This window comes from Somniosus microcephalus, unplaced genomic scaffold (genome assembly GCF_052327205.1).
Source record: "Somniosus microcephalus isolate GS21.2 unplaced genomic scaffold, FLI_Smic_1.0 unresolved_chr3, whole genome shotgun sequence".
NCBI classification, from domain to species: Eukaryota; Metazoa; Chordata; class Chondrichthyes; order Squaliformes; family Somniosidae; genus Somniosus; species Somniosus microcephalus.
Window position 1 is genome coordinate 6,531,949 of NW_028225181.1, and position 19,314 is coordinate 6,551,262.

General features: G+C 45.8%; 1 protein-coding gene across 1 annotated transcript; it reads right to left on the reverse strand.

Annotated features, from left to right (window-relative positions):
- Window positions 1-9,628: 9,628 nt before the first annotated feature.
- LOC147091183 (putative G protein-coupled receptor 139) lies at window positions 9,629-15,235 on the reverse strand. The gene is made up of 2 exons (XM_085976472.1): window positions 15,063-15,235; window positions 9,629-10,530 (listed from the first exon to the last, which is right to left on the reverse strand). Exons 1-2 carry the CDS (start codon window positions 15,196-15,198, stop codon window positions 9,629-9,631), a joined length of 1,038 nt encoding a protein of 345 aa, XP_085832598.1. The 5' UTR covers window positions 15,199-15,235.
- Between the last annotated feature and the right edge of the window lie 4,079 nt (window positions 15,236-19,314).

Genomic DNA, 19,314 nt, shown 5'->3' on the forward strand with positions numbered 1-19,314 from the left:
CCTCCTCAGTTGGTGACAGCAGAACCAGGTCATCTGCATAGAGGAGGAATTTAACCTTTAATTCATATAGGTTGAGGCCGTGTGCTGTAGATTGTTCAAGTAGTTTTGCCAATTCATTTATTTAAATATTAAAGAGTGTCGGTGAGATGGGCGAACCCTGCGTCACCCCCCACCCCTGTGGGAAGTATTTTGTTTGTTTGTCTCCAATTTTAACTGCACATTTGTTGTTTGTATACATTGATTTAATTACATCATATGTTTTTCCCCCTACCCCGCTTTCGATAAGTTTCAGGAATAAACCTTCATGCCAGATGAAGTCGAAAGCCTTCTGGAAATCTATAAAGCATGCGTAGATTTTGCTTTTGTTTTGATGAACGTGTTTGTTAATTAGGTTCTGCAGGGTGAAGATATGATCTGATGTTCTATAGTTTGGCAGGAATCCAATTTGGCTTTTACTCAAGACATTGTGCTCCTCAAGGAAGTTTATAAGTCTTTTGTTTATGATACTACAGAACACCTTTCCCAGGTTACTGTTTACACAGATGCCTCGATAGTTATTTGGGTCGACTTTGTCCCCACTTTTGTATATGGGCGTTATGAGTCCTTTGTTCCAGATATCAGGGAAGTAACCGACAGTCAGAACCAAGTTGAAGAGTTTTAGGATAGCCAGTTTCATTTTATCATGTGTGTGTTTAATCATCTCGCTTAGTATGCCGTCTGCACCGCAAGCTTTTCCTGGTCGCAGGTCCTTGAGTTTTTCAAATAGTTATTTTTCTGTTATTATGGAGTCTAGCGGGTTTTGTTTATCTTTTATGGCCATTTCGAGCTTTTCCAGTTTTTTGCATATTTGGTGTTGCTCTGGCCTTAGTGTGTTTTTCTGATATAATTTTCAAAGTGGTTTTCCCATGTGTCTCCATTTTGAATGGCCAATTCGTCGTGTTGTTTTTTGTGTAATGTATTCCATTTGTCCCAGAAACAGTTGGAATCAATGGATTCCTCAATGGAGCTGAGTGTATTCTTAATATACTGCTCTTTTTTGGTTCTGAGTGTGTTTCTGTATTGTGTTAGTGTCTGACAATAAGTAAGGCATAATTCCTCGTTTACTGGCTGTCCGTGTTTTTGGTTTGATATTTTTCTGAGTTTTTTCCTCATGTTATGGCAATCTGGGTCAAACCATTTTTCATAGTTTTTTGTTTTGGGTTTATTCTTTTGAACTTTCAAGTTTGACCTTGTTGCCAAATTATCAAAAATATTGTTTAGGTTATTCACTGCCCAGTTTACGCCTTCTTTATTGTCAGTGTATATGTTATCCAGAAAGGCCTCCAAGAGAGCTTGAGTTGATTCATGGCTAATTGCTTTATGGTATTTTTCCGTGCTGTTTTTGGACCATCTGTATGATTTTTTGGTGTTGTACAGTTTACTGGGTTGTGTTTCTGTGTTGGTTGTTTCTGCCTTGTTAAGATACATAGTAATTTGACTGTGGTCTGACAGTGTTGTTTGTGGTTTGACTGTGAATGCTCTGAAAGAGGATGGGTCCAAATCCGTAATCATATAGTCTACGGTGCTACAGCCAAGAGGTGAGCAATAGGTCGATCTTCCGAGGAGGTCTCCCATGAACCTACCATTGACAATGTACAGACCCAGGCTTCGACAGAGCTGCAGTAGCTGTTTTCCGTTGGTATTTGTCTGCTTGTCGCAGTTATGCCTGTATGGATGGGAAGGGATATCGAAGTGGTTATTCCCGAATATGTAATTGCTTCCCTGATTATTGGTGAAGTCTGGTTCTTCGCCAGGTCTTGAATTGAGGTCACCACAGATCAACACGTTCCCCTGTACCTGGAATTGGATAATCTCCCTCTCAATGTTGGAGAAGGTGTCCTCTTTAAAGTATGGGGATTCCATTGGGGGGATATTGAGTGCGCAAATGAAAACATCTTGGGTGTTAGAGTTAATCCCCCTCTCAATTTTGAGCCACATGTGGTTTTCGCCATTTTTTTATAAATTTGATGCAATTCTTAAGCTCTGTTTTAAACCAAATCATTATGCCTCCGGAGTCTCTGCCTTGGGTTACTCCTGGCAATTTATTGGAGGGGACCACCAGCTCTGTGTACCCTTGGGGACGGCCAGTGTGTCGTCCTTCTCTATACCAAGTTTCCTGTAAAATGATAATATCCAGATCTTTAGTTTCATCCATGAACTCTGGGGTCATACTCTTCCCGTCGGGCATTAAAAGCGTAGACCTTGGATATTCCAGGTCGAAATATATAAGGATTTCATGTTAAGTTTGATCTGTTACAATGATAGGTTAAAGAATGATACGTGTTTGTCGTGTCTAAATGGGGGAAAAAAAGATCATCTCTCTCTCCCCTCCAGTCTCTCTCTCCCCCAGTCTCTCTCTCCCCCCAGTCTCTCTCTCTCTCACTCACTCTCTCCCTCTCCCCCCAATCTCTCTCTCTCTCTCCCACTCTCTCCCTCTCCCTCCACTTTCTCCCTATCCCCCCAAGTCTCTCTCTCTCACTATCCCCCCATCTCTCTCTCTCTCCTCACAGTCTCTCTCTCTCTCCCCCCCCACCCCCCCGGTCTCTCTCTCTCCCCCCCGTCTCTCTCTCCCTCTCTCTCTCTCTCTCTCTCTCTCTCTCTCTCTCTCTATCTCCAGTCTCTCTCTCTCTCCAGTCTCTCTCTCCCTTCCCCATCTCTCTCTCTCTCCCCTCAGTCTCTCTCTCCCCGAGTCTCTCTCTCCCTCAAGTCTCTCTCTCTCCCCTCCAGTCTCTCTCTCCCCCCAGTCTATCTCTCTCTCCCCCACTCTCTCCCTCTCCCCCCAGTCTCTCTCTCTCCCCCACTCTCTCCCTCTCCCTCCACTCTCTCCCTCTCTCCCCAAGTCTCTCTCTCTCTCTCTCTCCCCATCTCTCTCTCTCTCCCCTCCAGTCTCTCTCTCACCCAGTCTCTCTCCCCCCCAAGTCTCTCTCTCTCTCACTCACTCTCTCCCTCTCCCCCCAGTCTCTCTCTCTCTCTCTCCCACTCTCTCCCTCTCCCTCCACTCTCTTCCTATCCCCCAATCTCTCTCTCTCTACCCCCCATCTCTCTCTCTCTCCTCTCAGTCTCTCTCTCTCTCCCCCCCCGGTCTCTCTCTCCCCCCCCCGTCTCTCTCTCGCTCTCTCTCTCTCTCTCTCTCTCTCTCTCTCTATCTCCCGTCTCTCTCTCTCCAGTCTCTCTCTCCCTTCCCCAGCTCTCTCTCTTTCTCTCCCCAGTCTCTCTCTCTCTCCTCCAGTCTCTCTCTCCCCCAGTCTCTCTCTCCCCCAGTCTCTCTCTCTCTCCCCTCCAGTCTCTCTCTCCCCAGTCTCTCTCTCCCCCCAGTCTCTCTCTCTCTCCCCCACTCGCTCCCTCTCCCCCGTCTCTCTCTCTCTCTCCCCCACTCTCTCCCTCTCCCTCCACTCTCTCCCTCTCCCCCCAAGTCTCTCTCTCTCTCTCCCCATCTCTCTCTCTCGCCCCTCAGTCTCTCTCTCTCTCCCCCCCATCCCCCCGGTCTCTCTCTCTCCCCCCCAGTCTCTCTCTCGCTCTCTCTCACTCTCTCTCTCTCTCCCTCTCTCTATCTCCTGTCTCTCTCTCTCGCCAGTCTCTCTTTCCGTTCCCCCATCTCTCTCTCTCTCTCTCTCTCTCCCACAGTGTCTCTCTCTCTCTCCCCGTCTCTCTCCCCAGTCTCTCTCTCGCTCCCCCTCAGTTTCTCTCTCTCTCTCTCTCTCTATCTCCCCATTCTCTCTCTCTCCCCAGTCTCTCTCCTCTCTCTCCCCACAGTCTCTCTACTCTCTCTCTCCCCCCATCTCTCTCTCTCTCCCCCAGCCTCTCTCTCTCCCCCTCAGTCGCTCTCTCTCTCCCTCCTCAGTCTCTCTCTCTCTATCTCCCCAGTCTCTCACCAACTCCCCCAGTCTCTCATTCTCTCTCTCCCCGTCTCTCTCTCTCTGCCCCCTCAGTCACTCTCTCTCTCCCCCTCAGTCTCTCTCTCTCTCTCTCTCTCTCTCTCTCCCCATTCTCTCTCTCTCTCTCCCCAGTCTCTCTCTTCTCTCTCCCCCCAATCTCTCTACTCTCTCTCTCTCTCTCCACCCCAGTCTCACTCTCCCCCTCAGTCGCTCTCTCTCTCCCCCTCAGTTTCTCTCTCTATCTCCCCAGTCTCTCTCTCTCCCCTAGTCTCTCCCTCTCTCTCTCTCCCTAGCTCTCTCTCTCTCTCTCCCCCTCAGTCACTAACTCTCTCCCCCTCAGTCTCTCTCTCTCTCTCTCTCTATCTCCCCATTCTCTCTCTCTCTCCCCAGTCTCTCTCTTCTCTCTCCCCAGTCTCTCTACTCTCTCTCTCTCCCCGTCTCTCTCTCTCTACCCCGTCTCTCTCTCTCCCCCTCAGTCGCGCTCTCTATCCCCCCTCAGTCTCTCTCCCCAGTCTTTCTCTCTCTCTCTCTATCTCCCCGTCTCTCTCTCTCTCCATCTCTCCCCCCAGTCTCTCTACACTTTCTCTCTCCCCGTCTCTCTCTCTCTCCCCCCCAGTCTCTCTCTCTCCTTCCCTCTCTGTCTCTGTCTGTCTCTCTCTCCTTCCCTCTCTCTCTCTCTCCTTCCCTCTCTCTCTCTGTCTCTCTCTCCTTCCCTCTCTCTCTCTGTCTCTCTCTCTCCTTCCCTCTCTCTGTCTCTCTCTCCCTCCCTCTCTCTCTCTCCTTCCCTCTCTCTCTCTCTCCTTCCCTTTCTCTCCTTCCCTCTCTCTCTCGTCTCCCCCCAATCTCTCTCTCTCTCTTGCATCACGGGGGGAATTTCATTCTATGTGTGGGCGGGCCTAATCCTGCAACCTCCAAAACTGTCGCTGCCATTTTTTTAATAACAACAGCGACAGCACCAGCACAACAAACCCCCACAGGTCGGGTCCGGCACTGTATCCCGCTCCCGGCCCGCTGGAGCGGGAGGTGAGTTGGGGTCACTCGGGCCGGGCCTCACAAATGCTCGGCCTGAGACACAGAGTGGGGGAGCGGCAGTGGCCGGCCGTAAACCGCGCGGCCCTGTAAACTGCCGTTTTACAAAAAAGCCTTGGCAACGCTGGGCCCCCCAGCTAGTATCTTATATATATATAATTGCTCTTCTGTCTGTCTGTCTGTCTGTCCTCTATACACTCAAAAGTTATAGCGCATACCTACATGTGTGTTACCTCTAAAGTAAGCTTACGATTCCGGAACGGTCATAAGCGTATTTACTTTTCAGTGAGACAAAAATTGTGCCGACGGTATCCAAAAAACGTTCAAAATTCTGCTCATTATCTGCTCATTAGCATTGAGTGACGTGAAGGTTGCCCAATCGTACAGTCGAGCGACCCGACGGTTGACCAATTGCTGTGTGATGGGGGCGGGTTCATTGCGTGTGCGGGCGGGCCATCCTAGAGTTGAGTGACGTGATGACTGACCAATCCTTCAGTTCAGTGACCTGATGGTTGACCAATCCGTGCGTGTGTGGGCGGGCCTAATCATTCTGAACTGAGGTGAGTGTCAGCCATCTTGATTCCAAACTCTTCATTTCTTTTTCCCATCGGGGTTTTATCTTTTAAAAAAAATACAAACATTTCGGCCATTTCCTCCACACTTGCATTGGAAATCAACTTTAAAAAAAAAACCAGGGAGCGCTTTCCGAGAAAGACGAAAGACGTTGCGGTTTTCATTCGGAGGCAGACGGGGGGGGGGGAGAACATTTAATGGATTTTTCCCCGCATTAATTACCGTCTTTACAAAATTTTACTACAGTTTTTTCCTAAAAATATAAATAAACTCTCTGTTCATAGATCCTTATTTCTCTCGGGGTTCTATCTTTTAAAAAAAAAACATTTCAGCTCCTTCTGCTCAAGTCGGCTAGCAACAGTAACCAGGGAAGCCTCAGTCCAATGTGAAAAAGAACGACTAAAACTACCAGCATGCTGGGTGCGTGCTGCACATGCGCATTCAGGGTGTAACTGGGCATGCTCCGACTCACTCGCTCCCTGCCTCCAGTCCCGGGCGGCGTCTCAAGCCCGAGACACAGAGCGCGGTAGCGCAGGCCCAGCCGCAATTAGCGTTCTTCAAGCCTGCTTGGGAGGGCAGGGGGTGGGGCTCGGGATGGCAGGAAGGGGGGGGAAGGGCCCGGCCCTCACACCCTCAAGCCGGCTCATGCCTGTTCCCGGGGCTTGCCTCAATTTGCGGCCGCGGGCCACTCGCCCTCTCTCTGTCCTTCCCTCTGTCCCTCTCCCCTCTCCCCCCTCTCTCCCCCCAGTCTCTCTCTCCCCCCAGTCTCCCTCTCCCCCCAGTCTCTCTCCCTCTCTCTCTCCCCCAGTCTGTCTTAGCTATGGGGTGGTTATAAACTTGAACTTTAATACAGGGAACTAAGGAAAAGAACAAATGAATTCAGTTTTAAAAAGTTTTATAAACAGTTAGAAATGAAGTGATCCATTTCAAGTATGAAGGAACTCAATTGTCTTCCGTTCAGGGCTCCCGGGCTGACTGGCTAAAGTGGTAGGGGGGGTTGTTGTTGTTGAGAGAAACAGTGAGGTGACCAATCAGGGGAGTGTCATAGGCGTGTTTAGTTTTAAAAATGTTCAAAAAATCTGACTAAATCCGCTCATTAGCCGTTGACCAATTGAGGGGGTTTTGTTGTTGTTGAGAGAAACAGTGAGATGAATTGCAAACCTCATTAGCCGTTGACCAATCGGGGGGGTTTTGTTGTTGTTGAGAGAAACAGTGAGGTGAATTGCAAACCTCATTAGCCGTTGACCAATCGGAAGGGTTTTGCTGTTGTTGAGAGAAACAGTGAGGTGAGTTGCCAACCTCATTAGCGGTTGACCAATCAGGGGAGTGTCAGAGGTGTCTTTACTTTTAAAAAACGCTCATCATCTGCTCATTAGGCGGTTGACCAACCAGGGGAGTGTCGTGGTCGCGTTTACTTTTTAAAAATGTTCAAAAAACGGACTAAATCCGCTGATTAGCTGTTGACCAATCCTAATGCTCATTAGTGGGCGGGGCCTAGATTAGATATAGGGTAAATCTCCCTCTGCATTGCCCCATCAAACAGTGCCAGTGCAGCGACAGCACTGATTAAATACCGAGTAAAGCTCTCTCTACTGTGCTTAACAACCTGAACTTTAATACAGGGAACTACAGGAATCCCAGGGGACAGGGAAGCGAGCAGGTGAGCGGCGGCGCACGGTGTGTTATTATCTCTTCTTTATATATAGATTTTACTTCAGTCTTTCCCTAAAAAAATAAATAAACTCTCCGTTAATAGCTCATTATTTCTCTCGGGGTTTTATCTTTTAAAATAAAAATTTCGGGTGTTGTAGTTAAGAGTTATGGTTATTTTTTGAAACACTTTTCAAATAGATTATTTTTAATTTTGGAGGGAAGGTAATTGATGAAGCTGCTGAACATGGTTGGGCCTAGGACACTGCCCTGAGGAACTGCTGCAGTGATGTCCTGGGGCTGTGATGATTGACCTTCAACCACCACAACCATCTTCCTTTGTGCTAGGTATGACTCCAACCACTGGAGCGTTTTCCCCCTGATTCCCATTGACTTCAGTTTTACTAGGGCTCCTTGATACCAGACTCGGTCAAATGCTGCCTTGATGTCAAGGGTGTCACTCTCACCCCACCTCTGAAATTCAACTCCTTTGTCCATGTTTGGACCAAGGCTGTAATGAGGTCGGGAGCTGAGTGGTCTTGGTGGAACCCAAACTGGGCATCAGTGAGCTGGTTATTGGTGAGTAAGTGCCGCTTGATAGCACTGTCGATGACATCTTCCATCACTTTGCTGATGATTGAGAGTAGATTGCTAGTCTATATCTATATATATAAAGCGGTCGATCTGTCTGTGCTTCTGTCTGTCCTCGGGTGTGCGTCTGTCCGGCTATGCGCTCGAAAGTTATACGGCGTACCTACGCGTGCGTTACCTCCGAAGAAAGCTTACGCTTCCGGGACGCTGGTAAGTGTATTTACTTTTCGGTCGGACGAAAATTGTTCGCGCCTTATGCAAAAAACCTTCAAAATTAAACTCATTATCTGCTAGCATTGATTGACTGACGTCAAGGTTCGACCAATCCTGTGTCGTCACGAATGACCAATCCTACAGTACGGTCCCCTGATGGTTGGCCAATCGGTGTGTGTGTGTGTGGGCGGGACTAATCATTTTCATCTCGGGGATCTGGCAGCCATTGTTTCAGTGCCATGACTTCAGCTTCCAGCTCAAACTATTTTGAAAGTAAGTATCTCTTTTAAAAATAACATAAGATTTACCAAAAACGTTTTATAAGTACTTTCACTTTCATCTTTCAAGGTATTAAGTGTGTGTGTGGGCGGGACTAATCGTTTCATCTCAGGGATCTGCCAGCCATTGTTTCACTGCTTGCAGCTCAAACTACTCTCCTTATCCAGCTTTGAAAAAGTTAGTTTTTCTTTTAAAAATAACATAAGATTTACCAAAAACGTTTTATAAGTACTTTCACTTTCATCTTTCAAGGTAGTAAAAGGTAGAAATGTTGCCCGCCAGCAGATTCACAGAGGGACACAGACAGGGCCCAAAGCCTGGCACTCGATTTAAACTGCCCAGCCCAAAACAGCCCTGGCAAAGCCGGGCTCCCCCCAGCTAGTCTATATGTAAAAGCGGTACATCTGTCTGTCTGTCGGGCTATACAATTGAAAGTTATAGAACGTTGAAAGAAAGCTTACGATTCTGGAACGGCCATAAGCGTATTTGCTTTTTCGTCGCACAAAAATTGTTTGCACATTATACAAAAAACCTTCAAAATTCCACTCATTATCCACTCATTAGCATTGAGTGACGTCAAGGTCGACCAATCCTGTGTCGTGATGATTGACCAATCCTACAGTTCAGTCACCTGATGGTTGACTAATCGGTGTGTGTGTGGGCGGGACTAACCGTTCTCAGCTCAGGGATCTGTCAGCCATTATACAGCAGCCAGGGCAGCTAAAAACTTTGGTAATCCAGGTCAGTATCTTTTTCTAAAATAATAAAGTGGTTGGTTTGTCTGTCTGTCTGTCTGTCCGCTATACACTCAAAAGTTATAGAGCGTACCTACACATATGTTATATCAAAAGAAAGCTGATGATCAGGGGAGTGTCATAGGTATAACTACTTTTTGGTCAGCCAAAAGAGTTCGGACAGTATACAAAAAAAGTTCAAAAATGCGCTCATTAGCGGTTGACCAATCCTACCACTCATTAGCGTTGAGTGACGTAATTGTTGACCAATCCTACCGTTCAGTGACCTGATGGTTGACCAATCGGTGCGTCACGGGCGGGACATAATCCTGCAGCCTCCCCAAACATAGCCGCCTTTTTTTCCCCTGCTTTTCCTCAACAGCGAGCAGGGCAGCTGCGTCGGCCCACCAGAGCGGGAGTTGAGTTGGGGTCACTCGTGCCGGGCCTCACAACCGCTCGGCCTGAGACACAGAGCGGGGGAGCGGCAGCGGACGGCCGTCAACCGCGTGGCCCTCTAAACTGCCCTGGCAATGCTGGGCCACCTCCGCTAGTACTAACATATATCACTGGCCCCGCGGGTGAGATAGGGTCGAACAGAATATGAGGCGGGATTCAGTTCTGATGCAGGAACTTCTTCAGTTATTCTCATCCTTTAATGAGTTTTACAATTAAAGTAAAGGGATAGTTCACCACATTTTTCAACTCCTGTCTAAACCTAGTCTGTGTCACGGCATAAATGCAAGTGTTTGTGCAGCAACTCAGGAGCTGGAGCATTTGTCCCAAATCTGGAAAATATATAGGTAGAGATACAACATAATCAACCAATCGCCACACCCGGTTATATATAGAATACACCATAAGCAGTGACCATAACAGGATGAAATTGCACGAAATAGCAAACAGTAAAATGATGGATTTCTTTCGGCTCTCCATCTCTGGGTCTCTGGGACTCTCCCCACTGCTGGGACACCGGAGTCTCCTGCGGGCTCTGCTGGAAACTAAAATGTGTCTGATGGTGACAGCATTGAGCAGCAGGATCACGACAAATGGGACACCCGGGGTGAGAATATGATGAAGGAGCTCGATTGCTACCCAGATCGGTGAAAACTGAACATCGAATGTTACATCACAAAACCAGGGGGTGTTCGCTAGCCCATATTCATGTGACAACATAAAATACCAGAAAACGTTCTTTAAACAGCTCAGCACAGTCACTGTTCCTAGAACCACAGCTGCCGTTTTCTTGGTGCAATATTTTCTTTTCAGCTTCTGGCAACAAATTGCCACAAAACGATCAAAGGTGAAGGTGACAGTGAACCAGACAGAACAGTCTGTGACTGCATAAAGCAGGGCGGCATGGATATTGCACACGGGGATAGAATAGACAGGTGCAAACGGTTTCTTATAAGACATCGGAATCTGCCTCAATATCAGATCGATGATAACGACCAGTAGATCCGATGCTGCCATGGCCACCAGGTAGTGAGTGACACATGTGGAGAGACCGCACTTTCCCCGAGACAGGATCACAATGGTTATTAAGTTAACTGTGTGGAAGGGAAATACACGGGGAAGTTTTATATTAGGCTGACAGCAAAAAGAGCAGTTTCATGCAATTCGGTGTGAAATGTGCAATTAATTACCGACATTCATTGATATAATCTAATTCTATTACCTTTGAAGCTCTGAGTCGTTTTTGTCAGAATAATGAATCAATAAATGAAATGAGAATAAATACATGAAAGTAACAGATGTTTGTTCAATGAGAGATGAAATGATAGATCTACCTTTAGCCCAGCATAAAATAAGCAACAGCTGAGGTAGCAGGGATGCAAAGGACTAGAGCATCTCAGGAATAGATTGGGAAAAGCAGATTAGCAAATTTCAGATAGGTAGTGAATTTATTGAGTTTGTCAGGGATAGTGTTCACTAACAATAGGTTCTCTAACCAACAAGCGGCTTGGCATGTTAGATTTGTAATCTACTAGTGAGCCAGATTTACTTAAAATCCTAACGGTGTGGAAAACTTTTTCTAATAGTGATCATAACATGATCGAGTTCAATGAAGAGAAACGCAAAACCATGACTAAGTTTGTAGGTTTCAGTAAGGCCGACTTCAACGGGATGAGGCAGAGACTGTCCACAGTCAACTGGGCAAAGCTGTTAATGGGCAAAACAACAGACAATCAGTGGGAATGTTCAAAAATAATGAATCCGATACAGAACCAGTTTATACCCCTGAGGGGCACGGGTTCTATTTGTCAAAAACAGCCCTGGACGACTAAAGACGTAAGGGACAGCATGGAAATAAAAGACAAAGGCCTAGAAATTGGGCTTTGGTGCAGCGACGGCTTTAGCGCCGGAAGTTAGTGCCGGAGCTAAGTCGCGCTGGGCGGGCCAAAAATTCACGACTTCTGCACCCAAACGGCTGCCGGCGCTGCTGAAAGCTGTTAGCGCCTGAAAACTGGCGCTATGCGCTGAATTTCGGCGCTATTCCGGCGCTGTGGCGCCCGCTGCGGTGCGGCATGTTCGGGAAGTGCAGGCCTCCTCCTTCCCTTAAGGAGGAGCTGCCTGCACCCGGCCGCGGCCCGCGATAATCTTTTTAAAAATGAGCCCGGCACCTCGGACAAGTGCCGGGCTTGCTTCTGTTCCGGGGGGGGGGAAGTCCAGGGAGGGAGCTGCGGCCAGGCGGCCGGCGGGAAAGCGGCCGGCCGCCACGGGGCCTTTAATGCGCCGGCGCAAAGTTCTGTAAGGCACCTCTGCCAGAACGTTGCTTGCGGCTGCCACGGGCGAGGCGGCCGCAACTCAATTTCCGAGTTCGGGCGGGTTACCATGGCAACCGGGATGCTGCGCACACCGATGACGTCATCGGTGCCGGCGCAGCGCTACCGGCCTAACGCCGATTTAGGGCCCCTGTCAATTTCTAAACTGGCCATAACTTCGGCGCTAGGCCCTCTAGCGCCTCAAAAGCGGCGCTAAGGCCAGTGAATTTCTAGGCCTTTGGCCTATAAAAATGCAAAAAGTAGCACAGATGGTGGCGAATGGGAAAGATACAAAGAACAGCAAAGTGTAACACAACAGATAAAAATAGCTACAACGGGTATTATGAAAATAAACTTGCAAGGTATATCAAAATCAACACAAATAATTTTTACAATTATATTAGGAAAATAAGGTAGTCAGGAGCAATGCTAAACCCATAAAATCTGAAAGCGGTGATATTGTTAATGATAATATGGAAATGGCCGACTAGTTGAAAAAAGACTTTGTGTCAGTATTTACAGTAGATGAAGAGCATAGCATGCTGCAAATCCCAAGGAAACTAATATTGAATCAGAGACAGTTATTCAATAACGTTAACGTCAATAAAATGAGAGTAACAAATAAAGTAATGACTCTAAAGTGTGACACATTCCAACCACCAGATAGGGCCTCAAATATTCATAATGTTTATTAACGACGTAGATGATGGCATAGAACATCATATCGCCAAATTTTGCGGATGACACAAAGTTAGGCAGCAATGTAGGCAGTGTAGATGAAAGCAAGAAATTACATAGGAATATCGATAGGTTAAATGAATGGGCAAAACTGTAGCAAATGGATTTTAACGTTGTCAAATGTGATGTTTTCCAATTAGTACATAAAAAGAATAGAACAGTGTACTTTCTAAATGGTGAAAAGCTAAAAAGAGTGGCCGTCCAAAGAGCGGGGGAGCATCTATAAAGATCATTAAAATATCATCGACAGGTAGAGAAAATAATCAGAAACACTAATGGAATGCTGGATGTTGTACCTAAAGCCCGAGCATACAAGCGGTAGAGGTTATGCTGCAGTTACACAAAGACCTGGTTAGACAACATCTGGAGTAGTGTGAGCATTTCTGGGCACCACAGCTTAGGGAGGATATATTGGGCTTGGAGGAAGTGCAGCGTATGTATACCAGAATGACACCCGGACTCCAAGGGTTATGTTATGGGGAGAAATTACACGAATTAGGAATGAATTCTTTAGAATTTAGACGGTAAATGGGTGATCTGATCGAAGTTTTCAAGATATTAAGACGGACAGAGTGGTAGATAGGCAGAGACTATTTTCCCTGGTTGGGGATTCTAGGACTAAGGAGCAGCATCTAAAAATTAGAGCCAGACCTTTCAGGAGTGAAATCAGGAACACTTCTAAGCACAAAGGGTGGTAGAAGTTTGAAACTCACTTCCGCAAACCGAAATTGATGCTAGATCAATTGTTAACTTTCAATCTGAGATTGATAGATTTTATTAACCAGATTTATTAGGGGATATGGGGCAATGTCGGGTATATGGAGTTAAGTCGCAGATCAGCCCTTATCTCATTAAATGGCGAAACAGGCTTGAGGGGATAAATGGGTTACTCCAATTCCTATGTTCCTATTTTCTTACAAGACTTCGTGTCCCAGGATCAGTCAGCATTTTCAGAGGTGCAGTTAGCTTCAATGCCCTGTGTAAGGTATGTTGAATTCCCGCTTGGATTGCTGATCTTGGTTTGACCATCCTTTATATATAGAACAGTAAATGACTTCAATAGCAACATACAGAAACTGCAAAGATGGCGTGCAATAATTACAGGCAACTGTATTTAAAATGTACGAATGTAATACGATAATGTTAAGATAAATACAAGTGAATTGCCATTATGAAGACAAAAAGGCTGTAGAGGTGCTTTGAAGATTGGGATTATCGCATTTTTTTGAAACATACAAATTGTAGCTCATTGAAAGGAATATTTTCAAATAATCTAAATTATAATAAATAGTTATATTTGACAGTGCATGCCTCAGTAAATGTGTTTATCAACATCGAATTCAGTTGAATTATCCAACAGGCAATGTGCTGCCGAACGGTTTTGTTAAGTATCTGAACACAAACGGAGATAGTTATTATCCTTATATTTCACACGTTGGTTTCCAACTATGTGCAGAAAATATTAGAAGAGAAAATATCAAAGGATTATCTTTACCTCAGCTGCGATTGTTTATCCTGAAGTACAGCAGGAGGCAATAGAGAACCACTCTGGGTCTCAGAGATCCACTGAAATGTGACAGATGGGTATTTGACTCAATTGTAAAATCAAATCAAAATTGCAATCAACTATTGAAATCTGGCTAAATGAACATTTTATGAGAATATAAATTATACTTGTAATCTCATTCCAACCTATAGAAGCAGTGCCATTAATGCAGAACTGGAGTTGGTGGAAAAGGAGTCAGTAACTGGAACTGAATGATTAGCTGATATTTCACACATTTAAAGACATGTATATGGCCTGCCAGGATTTTCTTCCTATGACACTGTTTAAATAACCATACCGAGCATCAGACGAAAACAAAAGCAAAATACTGCTGATACTGGAAATCTGAAATGAAAGCAAAAAAATTATGTAAATACTCAGCAGGTGAGGCAGCACCTGTGGAGAGAGAGACACAGAGTTACTGTTTCAGGTCGATGACCTTTGCCATTAGGTGCTAAGTCTCCTAAACCAAGCAAACATTCTTCTGATCTGATAGAAAAGTTCAGTGTGGATAACAGAAGTAAATTCGTTAAATAATGAGTCCGGGTCCGATATTTTTGCTTGAAATGAACATAGACTATTGCAATTTAGGTAACACCATATCACGTTCAGAATTAGTAGCGTACAGTGGCGCCGAAAGCATGGGGAATGACAAGGAATATTGGAAGAAGGAAAGAAATACAGTTCAGCATTATTTACAGAATTAAAAGCTGGGTACAGAGACATACTAGGGACACCAACAGCAGCGAGGGCTGCCGGGGTTGTGGAGAAAATTACAAGATTAGTAATTCTGTTATACATAATTTACAGAATTAAGTCTTAACTGGAGCACCAACTGTAGTGAGGCTGTTCGAGCACTTTTGTACAACAACCCATGCATTAACAACGACATAAAGAAAGAAAGACTTGCATTCATACGACTTAGATGATTCAAAAAATTGAAACACAGAATATCATTAATAAAAAAAATCATATTACACTGTAATATAAATTCTTACTATTATGCAATTTATAACTGGGCATTGATACTTACTCGGAACACCAACAACAGCGAGGAGGGGATAGTAAATCTTTCGTATTTCATAACATAGTTTTAATGTCTGCATATTTTCAAGCCAATTATCTGGAAGGGGCGGTGGCGGGGGAGGTGGCACAGCCATGTCTTCCATTCTGTGAGTCGCTGGTGGTCTTTGTGCTGGAGGCAGCGTGCTGACTGTGTGAGGTGACACAATGAAGGGAGCTCCTTATTTATAGCAGAGCAAAATCCCCCAGTGACATCATTAGGTCCCACTGTAACTGGCATTAATTACAGTCATTGAACAAACAGATTAATTGATTCTTGTTACAACAACACTTTACTGCAACACAATCTATCTAACGATATTGTACACAGTTTCATGTTAAAAGTGAGCGAATGCGGAATATTTCAGCCCCCCATAAATTACAGATAGAACAAAGAGAATGGAGTTTCTCTTTCTGTTTTGAACAAAACCCGAGAACAATTGACGAGCAAGTTACAGAAAACTGGTTGAATAAAAGAAGGAAGAAGGCAGGATTGCCCCAAACTTGTTATCTGATTTATTCAAACCCAGACCATCAGGTTAAAGATATTCACCATCAATAAACGTTCCTAAACGGCAGGATCTTAGCGATGAACTCAGTGATGGAAAGATTGTAATGACACATGACACTGTACCGGCTTCAACCCAGGAATTACATTCCCTGGGCTAACTAGATTACTTTGTATCTATTCCCCGGACTGCCGGGATTAAACTGTTGATGGCTTAGTCCAGGAATATCATTCCCAGGCTTGCTAGATTACACTGCTCCCACCTCAGTTCAGTAATTTCAATCCTAGGACCGGCTGGATTGCATTGCTCCTTCCTCAATCCAGGAATTGCATTCCTAGTTCCAGCTCAAATACCTTGCTCCCACCTCAGTACAAGAATGTTATTCCCCGGACCACCTAGATACAATGCTCCCGCTTCAGACTAGGGTTTTAAATCCCTGCACCGCCTAGGTTACACTGACCCACCTAATTCCGGGAAAATCATTGCCAGGGAGGCCTTCATTACACTGCTCCAATCTGAGTTCAGGAATTTTATTCCCTGTAACAGGTAGATTGCACTGCTCCCAACTCAAGCCAGGAGTTTATTTCTCTGGGCCGCCTAGATTACACAGATACCTCCTCAATCACGGAATTCAATTCCCAGGGTACCTACATTACACTGTTCCCTCCTCAGTCCAGTTATTTCATTTTCACAGCCGCCCAGATTAAACTGTTCCCATCTGAATCAAGAAATGTAATTCCATGGACCGCCTAGATTTCCCTGCTCCCACCTCAGTCAAGGTATTTGTTAGCTCCGTGATTCTGAGAGTATGATGTTTTCAAATAACTACACGAATGCTGTAACTTAACAATCAACAGGTGTTTACGGGAGTAGGGTAGTCTCAAGACTGGGGGTACAGAGGCATGCTCAAGGCTTATATACAAGTGTGGTCAAAGCCGGTACTACAGTATACAGGAGCTGTAAAAGTAGTTCTCTCTTAAAGGTACATACACTACAATTCCTCCCCTTTTTGATTAGCAGTACCCATAATATTCAAATAACAATTAACACTTTAACATGCACATTAAACAAAAATAGTCCATTTATAGATTCAGTCTTTGGGGTGGCTTCCTGATCCTTTCTGGATCGCGCCTTCCCTGAGGTTCTTGTTCTTGGTGCAGAGGCCATTCTGGCCCCATTTCGTCGGTTAGTTCATCAGTTTACACTGCTACTGGTTCTGAGGTAGATGCTACCAGTATGTCAGGTTCATCCGCAGGTACTCGAGACATGGGGTTGACTCATTCCTGTGACGCTAATATCTGATCGACGTGGCATCTCACAATGTTCTCCCCGACATCCACTGTGTACATTAATGGCCCCTGCCTTCTGCATATCATTCCGGGTTGCCATTTCTCTCTTCGGTAGTAACGGGCCAAGAGTGGTTGTCCTACATTGAAGCTCCTTGTCGGCTTTTCATTGATGTGCTGGAATTGTTTATCCTTAACATTTCTTCACACATTGGGTCTGAGCAAATCCAGACGAGATCTCAACCTTCAGTTAAAGAACATCATGGCCGGGGTCTGGTTGGTAACTGCATGTGTCGCATTTCTGTAGGCTAATAGGAAATTGTCCACCTTATGCTGTAGTGGAATTTCGTCATCGCACATGGCCTTTATCGCCTTTTTAAACATTTGTACGAACCTCTCAGCCAATCCATTTGTGGCTGGATGATACGGGGCGGATGTGTAATGCCTTACCCCATTCCTTCTCATAAATTTCCGAAGCTCTGCGGACACAAACTGTGGTCCATTATCAGAGCAAATCTGCTCTGGCAAGCCGTTCCTGGCAAATATGGTCCGTAGGACTGCAATCGTTTTCTCTGTAGTGGTTGAGGACATTTGTATCACCTCAGGCCATTTCGAGTGAGCATCCACTGCTATTAGGAACATTGATTCCATGAATGGACCAGCAAAATCAATATGCACCCGTTGCCATGGAGAGGAGGGCCACTCCCATGGGTGTAGAGGGGCATGTGGTGGTGCATTTTGGACCTTCTGGCATCCTGAGCAGCTCTTGGTTAGGTCCTCGATTTGTGATCGATCCCCAGCCACCACACATAAGCCCTAGCAAGGCTTTTCATTTTCACCCCTCACAGATGACCTTCATGAAGCTCATTTAGCACTCTCTCCCTTAACTTGGGTGGAATCACCACTCGGGATCCACACATCACTGTCCCCTGGCATACTGACAGCTGTTCTCTTCTGGATGAGAATGCTGACAACAGTGAGTCACCATGTGTTGGCCATTCCTCACTGTCAAATCATATACCCGAGACAGTGTCGGATCATTGCGGGTCTCCTTCTCTATATCCACATTAGTTACTGGCAATCATTCAATTATTGACGAATAAAATATCTCGATAGGTTCCACTGCTGGTGCTTCCTCCACAGTAGGCAGTGGCAGGCGTGATAGCCCATCAGCATTTCAAAGCTGTTTCGTGCCTTTATATTATATTTCATATTGGTTCGCCCCTAGAAAAAGGGACCATCTTTGTAACCGTTGTGCAGTCATCACCGGAACGCACTTCTTTGGATTAAAGATGGAGACAAGTGGTTGGTGATCAGTCATCAAGGTGAACTTCTGCCCATGCAGATAGTGGTTGAATTTATTTACTCCCCATACGAGGCTGAGGGCCTCCCTGTAAATCTGGGCACAGTTACGCTCAGCTGACGTTAGTGACCGAGACGCAAAGGCTACTGGCCTCTCCAACCCGTCTGGGAATTTGTGCGACAGCACCGCTCCAATACCATAGGGCGATGCATCACATGCCAACACCTCTTTTGATGTGATCAATTCTTTGCACTTCTGGAAAGCTCGTTTACGTTCGTCATTCCACTTCCATTGTACCCCTGTTTGCAGTAGGGTGTTCAGTGGGTGTAATACCGTAGACAAATTTGGTAAGAACTTATGGTAGTAGATTACCAGCCTGAGGAACGACCTCAGTTGTGACACATTATCCAGTGCTGGAGCCTTGACTACTGCCTCAACCTTTTCAGGGGACATATGTAACCCCTCTTCATCGATAACGTGGCCACAATACGAGATCTGCTTCTGGAAAAACTCGCACTTGTGGCGATTAGCTCGTAGCCCATATTCCTTTAATCTAGTGAGCACCTTCTCCAGGTTGGCGAGGTGATCACTGTCATTTTTACCCGTGACCAGCATGTCGTCCAAATAACACTGGGTCCCTGGAATCCCTTGCAGGACTTGATCCATCGACCTTTGCCAAATAGCCGGAGCCGATGTTACCCCGAACACCAGCCGGTGGTATTAGTAGAGACCTTTATGAGTGTTGATCGTGAGGTATTGTTTCGAGGCTTCTTCTACCTCCATTTGCAAGTACGCCTGGGCTAGTTCAATTTTGGTGAAGTATTTACCTCCAGATAGTGAGGCGAAAATATCCTCAATTCGTGGAAGTGGATATTGTGCCGTGCGAAGGACTGAGTTCACTGTCACCTTAAATTCCCCACTGATGCGGACCTTCTTTGGTTCCCCAGGCGTATTACTCACCGACCTCTTCACTACAGGAACCACTCGCTCCAGTCTACTTTGGACAGTACTCCTGAACGTTCCAACCCTTCCAGCTCTGCTTCGACGTCTGGTCTGATCGCATAAGGCACTGGTCTGGCCTTAAGAAACTTTGGGCTTGCATTTTCCGCTATTTTAATCGTTGAT